Here is a 12030-nt window from a genome sequence, read left to right on the forward strand (position 1 = left end):
ACAGTCACTATACATGATGGAGAAATATTGTTCTTACATCTAACGCTGTCGCGCATTAACTGATACTATAAACACTGTTTTTGAACTTGAACGGAAGCATCTCACTATCGTCTTGTGCCTGAACAGGTACTGTACACCACTAACTTTTATAATCGCGGTACAAACGAAGTATGCGCAAAATGTACAACTACAATAGCCATTCCAATACGAAGAAATGATTGGACAATGTGGTATAACATTGATAAAAACGTATTACAGTCGATATAGAATAGCTGGAAACATCATCGCCTCGGTTACTTTCGACAGCTGTTTGTTGTCCGTAACCCCGAGTGCGTTTATCATCGTTCGATCTAGGCCCTATCGGTATTGTACGTTTGTGTCTCGTATGTACCTAAGCGCAACAAAACACGTATCGAGTTAGCAAAAATTTGTCGTATCGTAAATCTAAATTTCTCGTCGTATCTTCCTCTACGAGAAGATCGCAAACGTTATTCGAAAAATACTTTTGACTTTCCTCTCGTTTTTCGTTCAAGACGTGTTACGAGTTCGTTACAATTAAAATCCGAGGTTCTAAAAATAAAAGAGGTAACAAAGAAAGTCGAAATTCGCCGAGAAACTTTCATTCACCGGGAATTGGTTTTAAAGTAGTTAACCCTTTGAGAGTTAGTGGTTTCAGTCCCGCAATTTCGTCTTATTTCTTTCAGCGATTCTTCGTATTTAAAACAAAATTACTTCCAGCTCTTTGCTTCTAAAGCTTTTTTCTGCACAGTCTCCAGCAATTACTTTGATACTTTGCAATATTACTGTCCTTTCCGGTTTTCATTATTCGCATCTGCGCTACGTTCTTCCTTTGGTATGTACTGCGTATAAATGCGTATACTGTTCTACTCTGCACATTTTTTTCTGTCAAGTAAAATATTGCATGTCGTTTATGTTGCGTGTGATGCAGTTCGATAATTGAACTACTGAGCCAGGGTCTAAGTAACGTAAAAGAAACATATTTTTGAAATCTCTATTACCAACCATTATTTCTAATTATTCTTACGTATAACGGATCTCTCTCTCTCTCTCTCTTTTGTTCATAGACGTATCGTTTCGTACTACGAGCTGCAAGAAGTTAAACACGAAACAACGGTGTACACGAATAAGAAGGAAAATGGAGGTGAAGGAAGGAGCAAGACGAAGAAGCAAGAGAACGACAGTAAAAAGAAGAAGTAAAAGAAAGAAATGGAGAAGCAAAATCGGCAACTCACATTGATCGAATATCTTAAGCATCGCTTTCTTCAGCTGCATAATCGTGCGCTGAGTGTGGCGGGGCGCCTCGACGAAATGGAACAATCAGGTTCACAAGACAGCGTGGTCGTCATGTAAGAATGAGCGCTGCTCTTCTCGCACGCAACTCGTTTCTTCGACAGAGCAGTCCATCCTCCGGTCACCAAAACCGCGGTGTCCTTCAAGGAGCGACCGTGCGTCTCGCAGGACGCTCGGTCGTCCGGCAGCCCGCTATTCTCCGCCACGACCGCATCCTTGTTCCTCGATGCCTTGCGCCGCTTCCTTTTCTTTCCCCTTTACCCCTTTCTTCGTCTTTCTGTGCCGCGCGCGCGTTCTTCTCTGGAACCCGTGTGCTCGTTCCCTCTCACGATCAAGCTCTCTTCTACTCTCTACCCGGCGTTTCCCGTTCCACACGAAACAACTCTGCTATACACACGCGTTACACGCGGCTCTCTACAAAAGTCGACTATATCGCACTCGTGCATGCGCGAACTTCGGGGAAGCACTCTTGTCTCGTCACTTCCGGTGCGCTGGAATCCGTACGATGAATGAACTGGCTTGTGTTGTAATCGCTCCCACGTTGCGGACCGACCTCTCGGGGCAAATTTCCTTCGATAACATCCACGTGCCTCGACGGTTCGACACGCACGGAGTCTGGCCGCCGTTTCGTGACGCTGGTAAACAACCAAGCGAATAATTACTTTCTGACGATCGATATGCCGATCCGATGTCGAAAACGTCGCTCGTCGGAGACGACGTTCAATCGACTCGTACACGAGCTGGAAGCCGACTGCTGCGCCTCCGATTCGCGACGTCCATCACTTCTGCATCTCGGGGAAGATCGTTAATCGTAAAGAATGTTCAACGATCTATCAAACTGTTCGTTCGAAGACGTGGCACTAATTGTTAACACGGCAGGGAAAACGAAAGAGCAACCGGTTTTCGCGAACAGCGTTCGATGGATTCAACACCCTCGAGACGAGCGCCGTATCTTCGTAGATCCAGTCAACGATATTCGACCGACTACCTCGTTTCCAGAGCTGCCGTCACGCTCGTCTCGCGATTACCACGTGCGCACGAAATGCGATGTAAAATACTTGGAACGATCGAAAGTCCATAAGGAATTAGCGCAGCGCGCTCTGCCCCTCGACAAACAGCTGACTTTCAAACGTATCTCGTCCAACTTCTTTTCACCCCGATCTAAAACGCTTATTCTACGTTCGACACGGAATATAGACGAGAAACGAGAGATTTACGAGCGCACTCTTCTTCTCGTCCACGTTTCCCTTCTTCTTTCCTTTTCTTTTTCTTTTCTTTTTTTTGCTACGCCAAACAAGGATACACGAAGCGTACGCCCTGTCTTTGACAACCCAAGTCTTTCAGTCGATTTCAGCTGTCTTCTCTTTGTTCGACGAGCTGCGACTTAACCTTATCATTTCGGTACGCGCACTGTTCCAACAGAGAAATCGAGCATTCTCCTCGTCCACTTTGTTGGCGATTTCGAAAGCGAGACAATTTCAATCGCGATTCTTAACGGTACTAAAATTCGCAGTTCCGAGCAAATGATTTTCCTTCTATCGAATTCGACGACTTGCCGCGAATCGAAACGTTGCACAGAGCACTTGCCGATCATGAGCGGGCGCACATGGCGTACACGACGACGGTGCACGCGCGCAGCTTGTTTACTTTCTCACTTTTGTGTCACCAGACTTTGATCCCAATCTGAACGTCAGCCGTTCTCTTACGCCTGTCGATTCAATTTTCACCGCCGAACGAAACGCGTTTGGGACCGACGCGGTGAGAATTTCGCAACACGGCGAGGTTGTTTTCGTTGCGCGCTGAATTTGACGTTCGGCCGTGCACGGCAACGCTTTCGCGCTTCGACAACGGGTCAGGCTCGTCAAAACCGCGATTCTCTTTTGCTGATCTTCACACTCGGACGAATCGACTCTTTCGAACACTGATCAGCGTGTGCGATGGAAAAATGAATTCCGTACGAGGCAAACCACTCTCGGACTTGCACGAGCGAGAAGCAAAAAGCCGGCCGTTACTGACGGAAGACGTTTCTTTTTCTCCTGTTTCGTTGCGTTATGAATAACGCGCGTGACGCGCAAATCGCACGTAATGCCTCCTGCGCGAGTTTAACCGCGACTGCCGAGTCGAAGCGAATCGAGTCAGTCACGGTCTCGAGAGCCGAACAACCTAGAGAGAGGGAGACCGGGATGGATAGAGAGAGAGAAAGAGAGAGGGGAGAGAGGAGCGCGTATAACCGACTGCGATAGGCGGCTAAAAAGAGAGAGAAAATCGGGAGTAAGAGTGGGGGAGAGAAAGAGGCCGCGACAATTGTGCCAAAACGATTGACAGAGACGGTTCCAGAGGGCATCGAGGGGAAGAGGAGAGAAAACACGTAAGTAAGAAAGAAGAAGGGAAGATGGAAAAATTGGTGGCAAGCGAAAAGAAAGGAGGAAAGATTTTGAAAGTTATAGAAAATTGAGGGATTCGAAGCAAACGTGTATATAATATGAAATTTAGTATCAGGTCGGTGACGCTATGAAAACGTAACGCTCTTTTTATAGTCCTTTTCTTTTTAATCAAAATTCTTGAAAGAAAAGCGTATGGGAGAAATATAGGAGCGACGATCAAAAAAGATAAAAACGCGAGTAGTTCGTTCTTCGATCGAATTAATGCGTTTCTACTTATTTACTAGCATTAGATTTAGTTTCTTCGAGATTCTTGCGAGCAATTACAAATACATGGCGAACGGTGCGAGCTAACATGTCGATAGCAATTACGAAACATGTCAATTTGCAATCTGATTATCGCCGATAAACAAGAGTATATAGGATAAACAAAAGACAGGAGATTAACGATACAGAAACCAATAATCATTTAATGCGCGAGAGTCGATGTCCAAGAAAATGGCAAAAAATCAAAAGCAGCAAAAAATCCGATTTGACCTTTATGCGAGTATTTAATGTGATTTGAAATTGCGGAAATTTACCGCGTTTTAACGCCGTTGTTTCGCTATGTACGTAGGGGAAAAGTGTTTTCGCGCGAGAAACTTATTGATTACGGATAATACGAGCTTTCCAGTTGCAACAACCGGAAGCTTGTCTATCTTTGAAAATCCAGCTGCCGATAAAATAGCAAAGTGCACTGGCGTCACCAAAGCAAAAAAGAACGATGTCTTCGAAGACAGGCGACCAGATAAAAAATTGTTATCTATTCCGTTGGTCGACGTGTTGTGCTTACATCGACTTTCGTCTGATAACCGCGCGCACGTTCATCTATTTACATAAGTAGTGGCTTAATAAGTGGCTGGTATGAAAGGAGAGAAATTGAAGGTGGAGAGAAGAGAGGATTTTATGCAAATTACACCTGCTTTTTGTTTTACCACAAATACGCGAAAAGCCGGTCAATTTTTCGGCCGCTGTTCTTTGACGCTTTTTCGAGCGAATGATTAACTTCGCGAAGACGATCCTGCTTATCTCGTGATACGCGAAAGACGAGATCACCAGTGTGAGAATTTGTATACGTACTTCATACCGGTACAATTAAATTTGTTCGCCGCCAGGCGTTTCGTTACGCTGCGGTTGCGTAAAAGAAAATAAATTATTACGATGAAAAATGCAATTTATAATCTGGTTACATATACGTAGGGTGACTTTATGTATTGAAAATACAGACCAGTTTCGCTAACGATATCTAATTAGGCTCGCCGGCGTTTGGAGGCAAATATTAGACAGCAGTTTTAACGAAGCAAGTGCAATAAACTTTATGAAATTAACGACAAACGTGTCAACCGATTCACACGTGGTTTCGTGTATACCTTCTGAAAGAAAGCTTGTAGGTACATGTTTTACAAGTAAATATTTTTTGCGTCAGGTATCTTTCTGCTTTTCCACCTTCCTCCTCCCACACTCGAATAAACTGCTTTAAACTCTGCTGCTTTACGTTGGCGAGTTATTAATTGAACACTTGCTTACGCCTGACGAAATAAATACGATGGTGTATAAAGGTTGAGCACAGCATTGAGTTTTCAATGAACTCTGCCTAACAATCTTTCCATCGTGCCACCGTAGGCCGAAATAACGTCACAGCGATTAGTCATCGTTAAGTGTTTTCACGCCAGAAAAGTTGCGATACTTTTCTATTTTTCCTATTTCGCCCGTTTAGTGTGTTAAACAAGAAGCTAACGAGTCCATAGTTAGACTGATCTATTTGAATTAATGAATGTTAACCGCGGTAAAATTACACGTGAAATCGAATCAAATCTTAGACAGTTTTAAGAATTAAATAATTTCAGACTTTTCGGAGCTATTGGTAATTTCTTACAATTTATAACGGAACGAAGTCTACGGAATACGTGGTGATGCCACGTTATTTGCAGAAAGTATTTGCTTTTGTCCTCTCTTTTACTCGACAAATACGATAGATCGAAGTTTCTTGCCCTAGAATAATGACTTTCAAAAATGACAGTGATACTTGCTGATATAGAATTAAACATGAAAGACCCGCGTCTTTTGTACCGAAGATATTTTGTTACCTAAATCAAGATCGTTACAGCTCGTGAAATATTTAAAAACAATTAAACTACGAAAATCGGATCTACCATAATTTGTAAAGATTCGTCGTAATCACAACATAATTCCGTTTTCGATTAAACTTCCACGTTGTATCTTTTGTTGTTAAAATGTGGAGCTGTTTAAAAAAAACTTTGGAAAATATTCAATTTCATAAATCGATCATCAGAGTAGATGCACGAGTAGAAACGCATAAATAGAAGCGAAAATTTAATAATACCAAATTCGTATACTGTTTATAAATTTTGTGGTAAATAAATGTTTATTAATAGAATAGGAATGAACGTAAGTAATCGTCGTTGGACGATGCACTGGGAATTTAACGAAGAATACTTCGCGTGAACCTGCAGGAATCGTTTAATTAACTGAGTTTCGAGTTCTGTTTCATTACATGGTGGTCGAAAAATTTCTAACTATACGTGACGCAAAATTTTTAAGAGATAAGAGAAGGAAATGGAAGTTTAATGTTCAAATTATTGTTATCTTGCGTGCATTATAATCCCATATTTTTACATGCCTTAAATAACGTCGATAAAATAATTATCATTATCAAAATGTTTCGCCCGCTTTGATATTTTGTCACTCGGTATATACGTACGTACATATTATAGAAAGAGAACAAATGTTTTGGGGCTTCATTTTTTGTATCAAGTGAACTTCGCTAGACGTAAGAGAAAAAAAGCTTAAACATATGGTAGCTTGAAGAAGACGAATGATGAGAACGAACGGAAGAAGGAAAAGCGCAGAGGGACTCGTGATATCGTCCACACGCGTGAACCTGTATACTTTCATTCAAAGAATAAAGTAAAAAAGAGGAGAAACAATAAAATACGTGTTGAAAAAGAACGAGAAAGAGAACAAGAGCGCAAGACAGAGAAAAAGAGAGAGAAAGAGCGAGAAGAGGTGAAAGGGAAGGGGAAGCGAAGAAAGAAAACGACAGCTAAGTTGTTGGCTATTCCGTCACGTTTTCACGCGGTAAGCACACGACGCACGCGCGCGAGCGCCAGCATAAGCACAAGCGCAAGCGCGGACGCGAATGCGAGCGTGCGAGTATTACCAAGGGGTCTTCGTGTACCTACACGACTTTCCTCGATTATGCAACTGATGAGCTAGAGCCAGCTATTTCGGACTACCGTGCTGATATCGTTGATTATACGTGGGTCATATAGACCCCCTCCACCTTTCTTTCGCTCTTCTCACTTGTCGTCAGTGAAACTTTCTTTTCTCCGCGTTAATATTTCAAATCCTGCAACAGGATATCATTAGGCGAGTTTATTAAACGTTACGTTGCGTGTAACAGCTGCTAGAACGAGACGAGTCATCAGTTCTTGATCCGATGGAATCGAAAGTGTTGATAGATACTACGCAGATGATAAATTTCGATAACTGCCGTTCTTGCGAACGCGCGTTAACGAGCTAACGCCGTTTTAATGAAAGCCTGTTGAAACGTACGATTTTCTGACTGCGCGTGAAAAGACTGGTTAAAATAGAACGGATAACGAAATCAGAAAGTAATCCGAAAATCTGAAGAACGACGAAGGAATTGCAATTACACAATCTATTAGAAGATTCCCGCGGATGTCGCCGCTTTTGACGACTGAACTAATGAAAAACGGCTGGAAGCGCGGGCGTGTCCGGTCGTACTAGCACTGAAATGTCGGCTGCAGATCGGGGATTACCTCATGTTTCAGGAAACGTTGCATTAACCTCTTGTCTCTCTCTTTTCTACTCGACTACACGAAGTACAAGAAAAAAAGTCGTCAAACGTGTCTACGATTCTTCGAAGCAGCTGTCCTATTCAAACGTATAGTAGTATTCAACGTATTTTAATTACGTTCAGCTTCCTTTTGCTTCGCAAAAGTCTGGCCCGCGAGAGCAAAGTTACATGCAACGAAGATTTAATAGGATCATTGCATAATTAATGTGCACAATCTTTTCAGCGAGAAATATCTCGAACAAACGCGTAAACGAGTCACAAAGTTCCTGGAAAACTGTGATTACATATGTATAATGTAAGTTGAGATAAGTGAGCAGATGGATTCTTACCGCGAAATCACATTTCAAATTTTATGCCAATAGAAATATAAACGTGGAAGAGATTCCGCGAAAAATCTATGCTGCTGTCTCTATTCTTGGATGCGATCCAAGAATGACTTCGTTATGATCTTTTTAAGAAAATTTAAAAATTCTATTACATGTCTTAAGGAAATATCACCTACGTCCTATTTACAATTCGTATTAGAAATTTGATCTGCATGGACTGATTATTCTTGCTACGATTATACCGGAGGAGCTCTGCGTTTTAAAGCTGAAACCAAGCTTCTTCACGGAACATTATCAAGCATTGTCCTTTTGCTGGAAATAGACCTTTCATTTGCGAGCTAATGATTTATAAAAGAAACGCGATGCAAACAGTTGTAAAAGACATAGTTAACATCGAAATTATCGATATGTATAAATTATTTAATGCGAAACGTGTCTCGTAAAAGTTGCAATATCGATATTCAAGGAAGCAAGAATGATATCCATAAAGCGGATATTGTAACATGTTCCGATAAGGACATTGTAGGCTTCGGAGAAACATTACAATGTCTGACAATGAGAAATGAATGAATGTTCCGGCAAAGTAAAAGCGTTTCGTTTGAAAGATAAATTTCATCGTGGCGAGGAGTCTGACGAATACGCGATTTCGAGATCCATCTGGCGTGCTCGCTATTACTCGACATGACCAAAGAGGAGGAACGAAAGGAAGAAGATTTCTCTTCTGAAGTCGCGCGTGTCACGACCGTTACCTCACGACGACCGGCAGTTGCAACTCTCTAATCGACCGGGTACTCGTTAAGGAATTCTCTTAACAGCGATCTCGTAATTAACCCGTGCATCGTTTTCTCCTCCTCTTACTGCTAAGCTTGCATTTTCGTGTCACAGTCTGAAGTAACATTCCCATTTTACACTTCTATGGTTCGCAAACAAATTTCTTTCCTGATAACGCAATATGACCATTCATTCTTTCCTGTATTTCAAAGAAAAGAAAAAGAAAACAATAAATAAACAAATAAATAAAATCGTGGCAATTTTTAATCAAGATTTTAACGCATTCTATTACTGTGATATAAAGCGCTTGGTAACCTTCAGCAAAGTTGGTTTGGATTGTTAGAAACTTTTTAAATGATGGAAAAAGAACGCGAAAGAAAGGAAAGTATCGTATAAACACTAAACTGATAAAATTTATTGGGTCAAAAAAGGAAAAAGAAATGATAATGATAGTTTTATCAAAAGGTCATAAAAAGTGGTCAAATTAGATAGAAAAATATATCAGTTGCGTTAATGATTTTTTTTTATTTAACAGACATAACGGTATATGACGCAAAAATGATTAACATAACTAGCGAAGCCTAGATTAATCTAATCTAATCTAACATTAATTTCTTGTACTAAAAATTGTCTGTATGATGAATGTTACAATATATCAAACGAATCAATGAAGAATCAAAGAAAAACTAATTGAGTCTTGTACCCACTTTTTACACTGCTTTTTGTACCAGTCGAACATAATTTATCATTCTGTACACTAATTGTCGCTAATTGGGGCTCGCTATGCGTAATGATATTACGAGACCTATGTTAATAAAACTTCGATATATTTGAAATTTTCAAAGTTAATTTGTAGTTTGCACAAAATGTGTGCATATCCAATAAGGAACGAAAATCTCTACTATATCCTAACTTCTTAATTAGATTTAATATATGCTACATAATTCGATATGCTATAAGATGTTCGCGATGCCTAAGAAGTTTTGATCATATCTGTGAAAATGCTATATAAATAAATCAGCGTATATATGTATAGAGACAAGGCAGTGTTTAGAATATTTAATCATTACGATATGATTAAAAATATACCGTTATATATAAATAATTATTACCCTATGTTATATCAACCTTACATCCATTTGACAAAATTACAGAGATATTAGTTGAATATGTTTGTCGATTGCAATTACATATTATAATTAAACGAATAAAATATGTAGCACCTTTAAAAAGTTACTTTATATGTGAATACTTTATATACATATATTTTATTAGTACAAAAATAAATTATAAAAAATATAAATAGTTTGTGCATTTAGAATATATTAATAAAACTAGTTTTCGCGATATATTGATTGTTACACGAATGTGATATTATATATATATATATATTATAAAAATCACATTCGCATAACAATGATACATATATATTAGAAAAATCACATTCATATATCATAATAATCAATATATCGCGAAAACTAGTTTCATTAATATATCCTAAATGTGCAAACTATTTATATTTTTTATAATTTACTTCTGTACTAATTGCAGATATAGTATTTAGGCACCGTAACAGATACATTTTAGAATTCATTTAAATCTACGCTACATATAAGGACCCTTGACAAGGAAAAAATGTACTGTCTCATTTTGATTAATATCCTTTTGAACGTATCTCCTGCATGGACAATTTGCAAAGTAATAGGGACAATTGTAACGATGAAATGATATAGCTGTTTTCCGGGATAGGTATAAACTCTTTAATTCAAAGAATTTCTTGGTCAGAATTTCATTTCATAATCTCGACGGTTGGCTTTCAACAAGATCCTTCCTTCCTTTGTCGACTTTGATCCTCGCAGCTGCGCTTCTTTGAGCAGAAAACGCTCGAACGGATATGTCAATTAGGACGCCACTAATTCTCGGAGGTTGTGACCTTCCTCTCTCGGCCCACATACGGGCCAAAGTAATAACATAACTTGTTTGGAACACGAGATATATCGTAAGACAGGATCGGCAGAAAGAGAGAGGGTAAAAGATCGGTCTGAAAGCGTGCCTCGAACCACGCTGCCATTGGCATTGACAAGCGTGTCAATGCCGCGGGAACGCTTGCCTTCATTTTCTGTCGCTGCTAGCTCCAACAAGGTCACGGTAGTTTCTTCGTATCATGATCGAAAGGTCATCTGTCATTTTTCATTCGTTTCGCTCGAACTTTTCGGATTGTCATATGTTGTATTATACTTACATTAATCATGTTATATTTGTACGTATTTGCTCCAAGTGTCGCTCCTTTCGTGTTTACCTTCGTTCATTTTGCTCGTGTTACAGCGCGAGATTTTCACATTTTTCGTTTTGCGGATAAGCAAGTTTGTGTATAAAATACGATAAAAATGTACGTATTCATTCATATAGCACGTACATTAATTATTGATTCCATGTAAAAGAGTATGTTTAAATACATATGTGTATAAATATTTCTACGCAGAATAAAATATTTACAATTGCACGCAAAAGTGTTCGTACACTTGGCGACGCCTTTTATGAACATATCGTGTCTGTTATACGACACATTTTGAAATTGCATTGGCACCATAATGGCGTCCAACTGGCATAATTATATATATTGATAAAATTTTAAACGACTTTGAAGATGTATACACGAGTTACAAGATGTTTCCTTTTTTATCTTTATCTTATTATAATAATTTTGAGTACTTGTCACATCCGGTAAATTTCTGTAGCAAGTTTGGAAAGTGTACCACGTAGCTCTTTTTCTCGGCAGAAAGCAGTCGTGCAGAGAATTTATATCAACGTTCTGTCATTACGGAAGAGGGTCCTTTGGATGTTTTTTATGGAATCTTCTGGGTAGATTAACCGTGTAGAGATCCTTGGCTGTTATTGTGAAAATACGTCAGTCTGGTATTATATTTCCTTAGGTGGGTTTTTTTTTCGGCTATCGTTGGAATTTCTTCCTAAATTCGTTGTCGCATATGTGTCACGGTGTGTCAACTATTGTTCCAAGCACTATGGATACGAGATATTTGATATAAGTGTATTTGCAAATATATTTTACGCAGACTACAAAATCACTTATATATGCAGTCATCCATAATATTAATAAGTCTCAGTATCGAATGAGATCATCCTTAACGCTTATTGCATGCTCAAAGTGACTATTCGTATTCATACTATTCATATGTATACTATTAGTATACATCAATGTATTAACTTTGTCAGATATCAGTTTGTGATAAACAAACCTTGCACTTTCTGTGTAGATTTTCAGCTTCGATTCAAATTTGTCCAATATTATCGTGGCACTATAGCGTCTTATTATAGTGTTAATAAAACTTCAAAATGTTTT

General features: G+C 39.3%; 1 protein-coding gene across 13 annotated transcripts in view; it reads right to left on the reverse strand.

The window, feature by feature from the left end:
• The window catches only part of LOC117230295 (dual 3',5'-cyclic-AMP and -GMP phosphodiesterase 11-like), a 141352-nt gene that overhangs the window by 62435 nt on the left and 66887 nt on the right, over positions 1-12030 (reverse strand). For 4 of the 13 annotated variants that reach the window (XM_033487580.1, XM_033487576.1, XM_033487578.1 and 1 more), the window contains one exon: positions 1254-1946. The exons of the other annotated variants lie outside the window; for them this stretch is intronic. In XM_033487580.1, the coding sequence (XP_033343471.1) occupies positions 1254-1293 (40 nt within the window). In that variant the 5' untranslated portion in view covers positions 1294-1946. The remainder of the gene's footprint in view (positions 1-1253; positions 1947-12030) is intronic. 13 annotated transcript variants of the gene reach the window in all.

The sequence above is a fragment of the Bombus vosnesenskii genome, unplaced genomic scaffold, assembly GCF_011952255.1.
Source record: "Bombus vosnesenskii isolate JDL3184/JDL3185 unplaced genomic scaffold, Bvos_JDL3184-5_v1.1 scf7180000013266, whole genome shotgun sequence".
Classification (NCBI taxonomy): Eukaryota; Metazoa; Arthropoda; class Insecta; order Hymenoptera; family Apidae; genus Bombus; species Bombus vosnesenskii.